The 12,240-nt window shown below is 38.0% G+C and overlaps 1 protein-coding gene across 1 annotated transcript; it reads left to right on the top strand.

Moving 5' to 3' along the window:
• Window positions 1-3,232: 3,232 nt before the first annotated feature.
• Window positions 3,233-11,169, top strand: ctsh (cathepsin H). The gene is made up of 12 exons (XM_088920399.1): window positions 3,233-3,414; window positions 3,823-3,854; window positions 4,425-4,530; window positions 4,619-4,689; window positions 5,196-5,300; window positions 6,229-6,315; window positions 6,749-6,804; window positions 8,027-8,108; window positions 8,397-8,465; window positions 8,615-8,721; window positions 9,851-9,976; window positions 10,317-11,169. Exons 1-12 carry the CDS (start codon window positions 3,294-3,296, stop codon window positions 10,390-10,392), a joined length of 1,038 nt encoding a protein of 345 aa, XP_088776525.1. The 5' UTR covers window positions 3,233-3,293; the 3' UTR covers window positions 10,393-11,169.
• The last annotated feature ends 1,071 nt before the right edge of the window (window positions 11,170-12,240 follow it).

Here is a 12,240-nt window from a genome sequence, read left to right as displayed (position 1 = left end):
TGTTGATATCGTGAGTGATGGTCACCATAATCTTTGGAGAACCTTCCTATGATCTTCCTATGATGAAGTGTGAGCTGGAATAAGAGGCTCCAATCCTTAAAGGCAAATTTTACAAATACATTTGGAAATAAACTATTTAAAATGAATTTAATTAAATTAACATAAGAAAATATGGGAATAGTGGATAAAGATGCAGTATTTCTTGTTTTGGCAATAAAATTGACAGAAATAACATATTTTCTACAAGGATCTTTGTATTCTGAGGGCAGAGTGAAAAAGGTGTAGTGTATATTTCTGGAGTTCAGTCCACATTGTTAAGAAGCCCCTTGTTTTCTTTCAGAGATGATTTTGAGACAAGATGGCCAAATACTAAAGAGCACAGAGTGTGACACTTGATTCTTGTCTCACACCCTGAAACTGTCTGCAAAGTAACTTACAGGTTACAGAACTGTCTTGTGCTCTGCCTTTCAAATGAGACTTGAGAGTGGAGTCCCATTGTCAAAGACTCTGCAGCAGTACTTTGTAATCACTTGCAGTGGCTAAGTGGACTTAGACAAAAGTGTGTGCTAAATAAATTATATTATTATTCTACACTGCAATGGACTGGTGTACCATTCAAGAGGTCTTCTTTCCTGCATCTGTTGTCTGCCAGGGTATGTTATCATGACCCTACACTGAACTAAGCAGTTATAGACGATGAGTGGATTATTATTGTAGATTGCACTGAGAAGATATGATAATAAATCAACATTAGAATATACGTTAAAGGAAAAGTGCTGCAGTTGATACGAAGAAAAATGACGTGAATTAATAATACTGTATATTTTAATGAACACCTCTTTTCTTCCTAACTGTGGAACATTATCATTGTCATATGGATTATTGTACAGTATAAAGAAAATGTATATGCTTTTCAGCTTGCAGCATTTTAAAACGTAATTTTGTAATAGAGCTTAAAGCAAAAGTCTTGGAAAAACTGAAGGGATACTGCATCTTTGAGTATTTTTTTGTAGAATCTTTCCAGTTCACCTAAAGGAATCGTATGCTGTATATTTTCTACATACAGCACTATATATTTCTTAATGTGTACCAGTGTGAAGCACACTTCTTTACAACATTACATGCTGAAGACAAGCTTAGTTAAATAAAAATGCTAAAGAATTTGTGATTAAGTACCACAATGTAGAAGTAGAGGACAACTTTCAAGTGTTTTACATATACTGTAATCCTGTCTATAACGAACTCTTTTAGCAGGAATATAGTAATGTAGTGCTTATTCTGTGAATATTTGTATGTATTTTTACAATGTACAGTACAGATACAATACAGCTAACACTCCAGTGGCAGGCATGCTTCACTATATCTACCAGAGGTTTAAAGAAAAAGAAATAATCTAATTATATATAAGAGAACAAAGACAAACGTTTTGCTGTGAGCAATATTCAGTGGTATGAGAATTATCTTTCAATCCTTAAAACTTATTTCCACTTACAGCTCGCAAAATATTTCCAGTTTTGTATAAAAATGTATGTTTCCTGATTACCTCTTGCTAATAAATCTACTTTATCTCAGGGGGAAAGTTGTCTTTTTGAGTGTTTTATTTTGCATTTCTCTCCCATCGCAGAACCTTTTGATAAGAGGAAGCCAAGGAAATATGAGTCATTCTTGCTAGATTGTTCGACATATCTCAAACTTTCATTGCGGTTTCCTGCAAAGTTTTCATTCCAGAATTATGGATTGCACTGTTGCTGAAACCTTTTTCTCATTGTAGCCTTTTGTCCATTCTAAGTTGTGAAATACTTTCCCCTGTCATAAGCCTTATGAGCTTGGATGGATACAAAGGTGAATTGTGCGAGTGCAAAAACGCTGATTTCAAAGAGATTTGAGTTTGATGTTGAGGAACTGGGTGGAATTTGAAAATCTGGATCTAACACACACACACAAATCCATCAAATCCACTGGAACTCTAACACTGAGACACTTTGTTCTCAATTCCATAAATCTGTACAATATACAGTAACTATATACTGAGACCTTGTCAGATAATTATTTGTTGTTCTTTGGTAACCTGCACATGAGGCTGGAAGGAAGCAGAGAAACCTATTGCACCTCTGAAATTAATGTTCACAATTTGACTGTCATGTTCCACAATATAACGTTCTGATTGCAACACTAATGATGGACATGATTAATATAATAATAAGTGTTTCAAGCAAAAACTTGTTCTTTACAGAAGGAAATGTATATCTGATGAAGTATCATGGAGTTACTGATACTGCTGTAATACTGTTGTACTGTACCTCCTCTTTCAGACCTGTCAACTGCTGGCAGAAATAATAAAGTGACTGTGCTTACTTTTCCTATGTACTGTAAGTGGTTCTTACTGCAGTGAACTGTATAAATACATATTTATATATCTTAAGATATTAATATTTATAAATATATATTTATGGCAATGCTATGCCTTGCAATGGATCTTCTCCAGGTGATACAGTTAGGGTAATACTTATTTTCTATAATGAACAACTACTGATTTTAGACTGCTCTAAGTAAAAGTAAAGATTTAAATAATGAGACCCCCCCACACACACACACATACACATTTAAAAACACAACAGGCTTACATAAAACACTGCACAGAAGAAAAAAACAACTGTTCCACATCACCCAGCCATAAGAAGATAAGAAAGCTTATAAACAAGAGGAGGCCTTCTACTGTATCTCATTCAGGAGTTGTGAAATAGTTTATCCAGCCAAGAGCTGAAGTTCACTTCAACAACATGGCTGTGCAGCTTGTTCCACACTCCCACAACCTTCTGACCAAAGAAATGTCTCAAATGCTCTTCCATGCAGCTTCCACTTGTGTGAAAACACTTTGAACTGCTTTGTGTTTCACTGTTCATTCTGAAGAAATAAGTTGTGTTGACTTGAATACTTGTAATCCCCTCAAAGCGAGGTGATGATTTAGCCGCATATGCAGTACCAGTACAAAGTGCAATCTACTTTAGTGACAGTAAACAATACGTAAGGGTCCTGTATAGTGGATATGCTTAAGATCAATAAAGCACAGAATGTATTATTTGTTACAGAACAGGATTTGTAATAAATTTGTACACGGTTCCGTCAGTAGTTAAGGTGGCTTTCATTCTGCTAGTTTAATTCTGTTGTGTTGAATGGTGTGTGAGAGAGAAATACATTGTTTCACAAGGAAATGAAATGGTTTGTAGCTGACTGTTTACGTTCCAGGAACTACAGTGAGACATCGTGCATCACGTGATGCACCCTGAGATAAAATGACACTTCAGTTTGTAGTCTTGCGAGAAACAGAACGGACCATGGCGCTCCTCAGCGTCGCTTTGTTGATCCTAGTAGGACTACACACCGCTAGCCTTTCCCCGCTGGTGTCCACAGAAGGTAAGTTATACAGTAAATCATATTAAATATCCTGGACTGCCTTGCTACAGAAAGAGTTGTCGCAGTTCCCAATTGTCCCCGTACACATCTAGACACCGGGCAATGTGACGCATAGTACCATAAAAAAAGAAATCGATGTTTCTTGATTAATTTTGATTACGTTATAAAAGCTGATCCTTGTCACACGAATACTGTACACTAATGAAATAACAGATTGCTGGTGTGCTTACAGTATCATCTTAAGGTGCAGCCGGTACTCCTCAGCTTTGACATGAATACCGATACAGTTATACGCTAGCTTCAGCTACAGTATAGCTAATTTTGATAATGGTAACAACACAGATTTTCATTACTCCCATTGCCTTCGTTAGAACGTCGTCTTCATAACCATCATTATTTATCTTGCAGAGGAATTTCAGTTCAAGTTCTGGATGTCGCAGGTAATACAGTATATTACTTAATCGTCTGTACATGCTGTTAAGGCCAGAAAAACCGGGGGCTTTCCGCGGCGAAAAAGCACCAGTCGACTTCTGTGACGGATGTCAGCGTTTAACAGGTTTTACTGTACGGGGAAATGATAATTTTCACCGTTAAAACCGTGTGGTGTAAAGGGGCAGGAAAATGTACAATACATTTGAAACAGGAACGAGAATGAGTCACAACTGAATTTGATGGGAAGATACATACTGTACCAAAGATGCCTGAATAAAAAAAATGTTGTGGGTGTGATTCTGAGGTACCTGTGAAAGTCATAAAATCTATTTAGTGGATTTACTTAAACAATGGTATTGATACAGGTCATTTGATAGAGACAATGGAGTGTACGTGTTTTGTAGAATACAATGAATGAAAATGGAAAATTTCACTCTCTTGGCTGAATCCCTTTAGCTTATCTTATTCCTTTTAATTGTAAATACTTGTTTAGAAAATACAAAACAAATGTTAACATTGACTGCAAGAAAACATTGTTCATTAAGACTATTTTTTTTATTTTCCTCTGTCTTCTGCAGTACAACAAGCAGTACGAATTGGAGGAGTACTACCACAGGCTGCAGATTTTCACTGAGAATAAGAGAAAGATAGATCATCACAATGCAGGGAACCACAAATTTAGAAGTAGGGAACCACAGCTTACATGATCATTTTTTTCTCTTTGTCATTATTTAGGATCTAATGAATCTAATGATGAACTTATCTTTTTCAGTGGGTCTTAATCAGTTTTCTGACATGACCTTTTCTGAATTCAGGAAATCCTTTCTTCTGACAGAGCCCCAGGTACTGTACTGTATTGCACATGTAAAACTGTCCGGTTAGTTGCCCTTGTCTGCCCAGAAGATCACAGAACTGTATCAGAAAGATTAAATCTAATGTTTCAGAGCCACATTCACTGTTGCAGGGCTTGGCAACGGTACTACACCCTATATCATCAACCTCAGTGCACAGCTCGGTCCCAGTCGTGTGTGCAAAAAAAATCAGATCCTGATTTTAAAGTGACATATTAGTCCCAGTGGAACTGTACTTAATTATTTATGTTCATCCAGTCATTTTCAGAAAGCCATCTTCCTGGTGAGGGTTTTTCTAAGGTTATAACTAATTTTTCTAAATGCCTTAACACAACCCATGAATATCATGTGCAGTACTTGATACATGGTACACAGACTTCTGTGGTTTGTGTGCTATCTTATATGAATAGCATGCTGTTCTGTATCACAGCTGCTCTATTGTTTTGTATTATAAACACTGATGATTACCTAATGAATGGAGGAACTTTCCTTTTTCAGAACTGCTCTGCCACTAAAGGGAACCATCTCAGCAGCCGTGGGCCATACCCAGATTCTGTAGATTGGAGACAGAAAGGGGACTTTGTAACACCTGTTAAGAATCAGGTACAGTACAGCTGCTCACAGATCACACACAGGGAGTGGGGTGCCTTTAGGATGTGCAGGCACAATTGACAGAGCCCTGCAAAATTACATCAGGTGCACAAAAGATAGGATTTCACCAGAAACCAAGAGATAAAACAAGTCATTCTAATCTGAATTCCACTCGTGATCACTCTGGCATGTTAGCCACAGTATCACAGTGGCCACTTCCTCTAAGCAGCTGGTTTCTTTTGAAGGGGAAAGAGAGCAGAATTGAAGGAGAACCGTTTGTATATGTGTTGCATACATACAAACAATTCTTTACGGAGTTCAAGTAGAGAGCTGTTTCAGCACATGTAGGCTGCAAAGCAACAAGTACAGGTTTATTCTACACTGAAAGGAAAAGAAAAGAGACGCAGTGTTTCACACCTGAAGAAGGTTCCGCAGCCAAAACGTGTGTCTCGATTCTTTTCCATTCCGCATGGAATAAACCTGTACTTGTTCTCTTGCAACAGTTCTTTATGTCTGCATTCTTTGTTCATTTTTGTAAAGTTGTGCTGATTGGGCAGTATGATTCAGTACAGTACCAAGGATTACCACACTGTATGAGTTTTATGTCTGCGCGTTTCCAAACAGAAAAATAACTCTGAAGCAATGAAATGTACCATAGGAAAGGTTTAGTATCATAATTTAAGAGCTCCAATTGGGCAACTTAAACATCTCCTTATAATTTTTTTTTAAATGTATCTGAGGTATGGTGGTGGTTAATGTTTAATGAAAATGGCCCAGTGAACCTTGCACAGGTAGTGTACTGTACTATAGGGAAGATCACAGAGGCAGAGGGAGACAGACAAAAGGTGGAGAAGTCCAGCATGAACATAGTTTCTGCTCATTCACTTCTGAAATGAGTGTGCCCATTTGTTGAGAAGTTCAATCATGTATGATGTTACAGGGGCCTTGTGGCAGCTGTTGGACATTTTCTACCACAGGCTGCCTGGAGTCTGTAATCGCCATAGCAACAAAGAAACTTCCCCTTCTGGTGAGTAAAGTTCTGCTTTTTTTGTCAGCAACTTTCCCACAAGATACAACCAGATGGTTAAAAGACAATAGATCGCACTCTTTAATTTAGCCATTTTAAAATAACTAAGTCTTTAGATCTGGGCGTGTTATTGGTCTGGAAAGATAATGGAATAAAACAGGAACAGCAAACATACCTGGATAAAAACTCTCCCTCTTGTGACCTTTTTTAAAACAAATGGTCTGTTTGTTAGCATTTTTTATTTGGAAGTTTTTCTAAAGAATATAGACTGGGAAAAATTATACCACATAATAAACTGTTAGGATAAAGGATAAACTGTTAGGCCACTCTCCCCCTGATGCTGTTAGAAAACTGTGATGTTTGGTTAAATTCTTACATATCTGAACACTAATTGGCTGTTCCTTCTTCTTCCTTTGTATTCTTCTGTTTAAAGTCAGAACAGCAGCTGGTGGACTGTGCTCAGGCTTTCAATAATCATGGCTGCTCAGGGTGAGTATACATTCCAAGAAGGTGATTAGCAGTACACAGTTACTCGGCTCCTCGTGTTTCTCTTCATGAATAAAACTTCACTGGCCTGGTCTGTTTTTTGTTTCTTTCACCATAACGGTACAGGAAAGCTTTTTGTAGATTGTTTTGTAATCATCTCCCAACATGTAGTGGTTAATGGCCATTTATCTGTAGTCTTTGGAAATTTTGTTGACCATAACCATGACAATGCATGCTACAATTCAATGTCATCTGTGTGTTAGCCGCATTTCTTCCCAAGGAAAATGGGGAAACCTTTGGAGTGCATTTCCAGAGACTTCCATTTCACTTTCAAAGAGATGGATATTTGCCTACAGGAAAAATTATGACCAAGGTTTTTAGGCACCTGGACACTGGATTTCCATTGTCTGTTTCCCCTTATTTTCCATCTTAATGTTTTTAGTAGTGCTTTACAACATCCAGATTCATGTTGTTGCCAGCCTTAGTGAATATGATTGATGTGGAAGATCACTCAAAACCCCTAGGGGTATTTGGATCACACTAAGTGGCAGACAGTGTACCCAAATCTCCCTGTGAACCTCAGGTTTGCAACTGGTTAACATCACAAGACAGTTGCCTCTCCTGTATTGCTCAGTGGGCATCAGTCTGCATTGCAAAGACACAAAAGGATTCACCCCAAAGCACAACTATGGGCTGCAGGTATCTTAGCTAGTATGAGATTATAGACTTACTGTCTGCCTGGTTTCAGATCAGGGGTAGCAGCATGGAGTAGTGGTTAGAGCTCAGCAGTCATTTCAGTTATTTCAATCTGAACTGTTCCAGTTAAATGTCCTGCTGTATAAATGGGTCTTGCCTATTACTTACGACACCAGGTGGGGTATCAAAGTGTTGTGCTCTCTTTAAATAGGCAGTGCTTTAGGGAAATGGACACAAAAGAGCAAAATAGTGATTTTATTTATATAGTGTGAAAACCAGTCTAGAAAAGCAAATCGCCTCTAACAGCAGGTGATAGACCATCTGCAAAGGCTTCGGGAGTTCATAATAAAGGCAAGAATATCTCCTACTCCCGTGACACCTTGTAAAATAAAATAACATAAATAACATCAGAATATTACAGCAGCATAGTAAGAATACATTTTAACATATTTCCAAAGGAGATGTTATATATACTGACAATGCTCTTCACAAACTATGAGTAATCCAGTACCATTCTTCTTTCCGACAGTGGACTTCCCAGTCAAGCTTTTGAATACATCAAATATAACAAGGGCCTTATGAGTGAAGCTGACTATCCATATGAAGCAATGGTAGGATTTCCGTTATTACTCTCGGCAGTAGGAGCTGTAAATGTGGCGGAAAAGTACTTGTAGGGACAGGTGCAGGAAGTTGTGTGGTCAAGTGCTTAAGGTAAAGAGTTTTTTGATGACAGTTTTTATGGTTGCCTTTCTAGCTATGCATAGTTTGCCTTCTACCCTCAAGTGTTGTTTTAGACACAACTAAAGGTTTACTTCAGGTTTATAGAGAAAGCATCCTATGGCAGGCGTTGAAGTTTATTCCATGCCAAACTCCATACTCTTTTTATCTACTGCTTACAGAATGGTAGCTGCAAGTTCAAGCCAGAGAAGGCTGCTGCTTTTGTGAAAGAGGTCATCAACATAACAAAAGTGAGTTTCCACCTGCTGCTCAACTTACACTGAAAACCCCGAGGGAGAGGGGAGACGGGGTCGCTTTTGGCTGGATATGACCTTTTCATTATATTATATACTGTCATTATATTATATACTGTATAATATTCTTCTTGTTTCCCCCTCAGTATGATGAAATGGGAATGGTGGATGCTGTGGCCAGATTCAACCCCGTCAGCTTTGCCTATGAAGTGACCTCCGATTTCATGCACTACCACGATGGAGTGTACAGCAGGTGAGCTGAGCTGGCCTGCAGAGAGTCAACAGGCAACTGCCCTGTCCCTCTGATCTTCTCAGCCTGATGTTGTGGTGAACAACATCGTATCCCTGCCTGTCTGCCCCAGACAGGCCCTCTTTTTAATCACAGCAGGACCCCAGTGTGCAGTGATTCGATCCATGGAAGAAAATGCAGTTCATGCAGCAGATTCCTTGTAGATATGAATTGTGAGGTGCAGCACACAACAAGAGAGTGATGTAAATGCTTGGTACAAGGGTTGGAAGACAAGGAGAAAATGATCAAATTAATGAAAAGGCTTTTATTAGGGGCCCTAGGTTTACTCTTAACAGGGGCTCAGAACTTTTTTTCTAATATTGTGCTGCACACTGTGTTCTTGTATTAACTTGTTAGCCATTTAAAGGGGAACTGTAGTCCCAATTTCTCCGACCGGTTATTAAATCTTGGTAACAAAATAAATTCATTGAGGTTATAGAAAAAAAAATTAAAATGTCAAATTAAGCATAAAATTGTGCACTTTGTGAATGTACCGTAAGTAGCCATATTGTCACAAATTTGCATTTGAGTTCCCACTAATAGCGACATAATTTGGCCCTTCCTCCTCACTAGTCTCTGTTATGACTAATGTAACGTGATGTACAAGTGAATCAATTCAGGCTGTGTAGCAGACATTTCACCACAGAAATATTCCAACTTATTCTGCATGCATAGTTAACAAGTAGTATTTGTTGGCAAATCCGTCTCAAAATCGAAAGCAATATTTCTATTGGATTAAAAGAGATGTATTCACAAGCCTGCTTGTTCACAATGTCATAGGGCCGCACACATTACCGGACGTTTTGTTGCCTCGTTCTGAATCGCAGAACATAGCGCTGTGCACACCTTTTGTGGTGTAATTTGGAGGTTTTACAAGTTACTGTGCACATTTTTCTTTCATTGTGGTTTGAAAAGCGATGATCAGTGTCGATTCTTTCTAACCCCGAAATTTAAAAATAGGGTTACAGTTCCCCTTTGAGTTAGGAAGTATTCGCCTCCTACCACACAGAAGCAGAGGCTTGGTGTTCTGTGTCTTGTTTGGGGTACCGGACACTGCCAGCCCTGTGGATGACTCTGCCTTTTTCTCCTGCAGCACTGAATGTCACAACACTACAGACAAAGTAAACCATGCTGTGCTCGCTGTGGGTTACGGAGAAGAAAATGGCACCCCTTGCTGGATTGTAAAGAACTCCTGGGGAAAATACTGGGGGATAAATGGGTAAGGTTCCATATGCTACCATGTTCTTCCAGGACATCTGCAGTGGGTGTCAGTATAATCAAAACATTTTAATTCTGTTATCCTTTAGCAGAAAAAAAAAGAATTTGTTAAGCTGAAAATTTCTTAATCTAAAGCAATTAAATTACATATCTGCAAAAAAGTACATTCTACAAAGCAAAGTGCTGATGAGCAATGTACCACAATGCTTAGAATGTAAACTAAATCAGCAAATAGTATAGTAAGCAAAACAATCAGTGATTTGGACCTGGTTTAGACTAATTCTATTTATTGATAGGTGGTAAAAAATACTCATTATAAATTAGCTGATTTTTCCCCCCAGGTACTTCTACATTGAAAGAGGGAAAAACATGTGTGGGCTGGCAGGCTGTTCCTCTTATCCGATCCCTCTGGTGTGAGCTGTGAAGATGGGCAGACTTGAAATGAGGCTGGGAGGAGAAGGGATGCTCAGTGCTCAATATGTCTTTCTGCACACCTTCTTTAGAAGTTCACGTTCCCAACTTTTATTAACAGCACTACAGCATGTAATCAAACTAAATGACACTTAATCAGTTTTGGGGGAACTGGAAAAATCTGTGGTGTTTAAAAAATATTTTTAGCATTTTTTAAATTGCTGTTGTGCAAATGCTGAGCCAGAGTTGCTGCTCTCCACTCTTAAATTTGGCCACGTGATCTTTGTAGCAAAGCCAAACACAGGAACCTTCTAACGTTCAACAAAGATTCCCATGCCTGACCTGCCAAATTATTCAGTGCCTTATTCTCTTCCTAAAAAAACATAATGTAATCAAACATGATAATAATGCATTATTAGGCTATAAGTTAAAGAATCTTTAGGTTGCTCACAAAATGGGTCTGATGTTGCAGCACTTTTTGAATGGAGCTGGCAATAAGTCTGTTATGTACTGTGATTATCCTTTCTTTCCTTTTACTAAAGTCGTTTACACTTTGCCTAATTTACCCTTTTAGCCTAATTCGTCTTTTACAAAGACTACATTCAATTGTGCAGTAATTGGAACACTTGGTAGACTATGAAATACCATTAAAACACATAATTGCCAAAAAAAAAAGATATTTTGCATTTGTTCCATTACTGCACAATGTATTTGTTTTGTTCAATTTCTGGGTTATTGTATTTTTTATTTTTGTGATTTTATGAATAAAGTCTGACTTGATAATTTTTTTCTCTATAAGTTCAGTAATAATGTTTTGATGCAAAGCAAATAGTTTGGAGCAGGCGATTCCCAGTCCTAGGCTGGGAGACCCACATACCAGCTGGATTGTGTTCCACCCACATGCTCAGTTAAATAGTTGAACCTTTATCCAATACAGCGTTGCAGGTTGCAATGGGCACAAGGCAGGGTACACCCTGGACAAGACGCCAATCCATAGCTAGGCTCACACACAAACAGACTCACACCCGGGCCAATTTTCCCCAGACGCAAATTAATCCAACTGTATGTCTTTGGACTCTGTGAAGAATCCTCGGCACCCAGAGGAAATATATACTTAAAGATACATAATATGATTAATTTCAACTCTTTATTTTCAGTGCCTTAACATGTTAATGGTTGCTTTTTAATGATTACATTTGTTACGTAACTTAAATTATCCAACATTTAAATAGAAACAAAAAAAAAACATGGAAGCTTACCGGCTTGTAGGAACTCCTGGTTTAGAGGACCAGTTAATTTCAGTTGTTAGAGGAATGCAGAACGCTAGGTGTTGCAGGAAACAAATAAAGGACTGGAAACGGGTGATTAAGTCAATAACTGATTCCAATACAGTCATTAGGGGTCCACCGAGAAAACAAAATGAGACACAGCAGCCATTCAGGAGAACTAGGAGTGAATAATACGGATGGAGTATATCATTGCATCGTGATGAACTGAAAAAAAAAATGACTGTCCTTCTGGCCTACTTTAAGTATTTTAAATAAGAATGCTAACTTTACTAAATTTTGCATCAGATAAAATAAACCATTCCTGTTATAAAAGATGTACACAGATTTTTAGTAAATTCTAGTAAAACATTGGAATATTAAGGGAATATTACACGCTGGCGTTTTACGTAGAATGTTTTCAATACTTTGTGGTTACAACAAAATCGGCAAACATTTGACCTGACACAGTTCAGTATTTAAAAACAAATTTTATTGCTCTATTTTACCAGTAGGTCAACAGAGAATTCTCATTTACAAAAGTCGTCCAGGAGACGGATAAAGAAGGACATTTGCAGAGAAACTTCGA

Source organism: Atractosteus spatula, chromosome 7, assembly GCF_055471065.1.
Source record: "Atractosteus spatula isolate fAtrSpa1 chromosome 7, fAtrSpa1.hap1, whole genome shotgun sequence".
Classification (NCBI taxonomy): domain Eukaryota; kingdom Metazoa; phylum Chordata; class Actinopteri; order Semionotiformes; family Lepisosteidae; genus Atractosteus; species Atractosteus spatula.
Note: the sequence above shows the minus strand (reverse complement) of the source record. Positions and strands in the feature narration are given on the sequence as shown.

Excerpts from the sequence above, each read along its gene's own strand:
- ctsh (XM_088920399.1), top strand. The coding sequence starts at position 3,294 with ATGACACTTCAGTTTGTAGTCTTGCGAGAAACAGAACGGACCATGGCG. Across the intron at positions 3,855-4,424 it reads TCAAGTTCTGGATGTCGCAG|TACAACAAGCAGTACGAATT; the intron begins GTAATACAGTAT and ends TGTCTTCTGCAG. Across the intron at positions 8,722-9,850 it reads CACGATGGAGTGTACAGCAG|CACTGAATGTCACAACACTA; the intron begins GTGAGCTGAGCT and ends TTTCTCCTGCAG.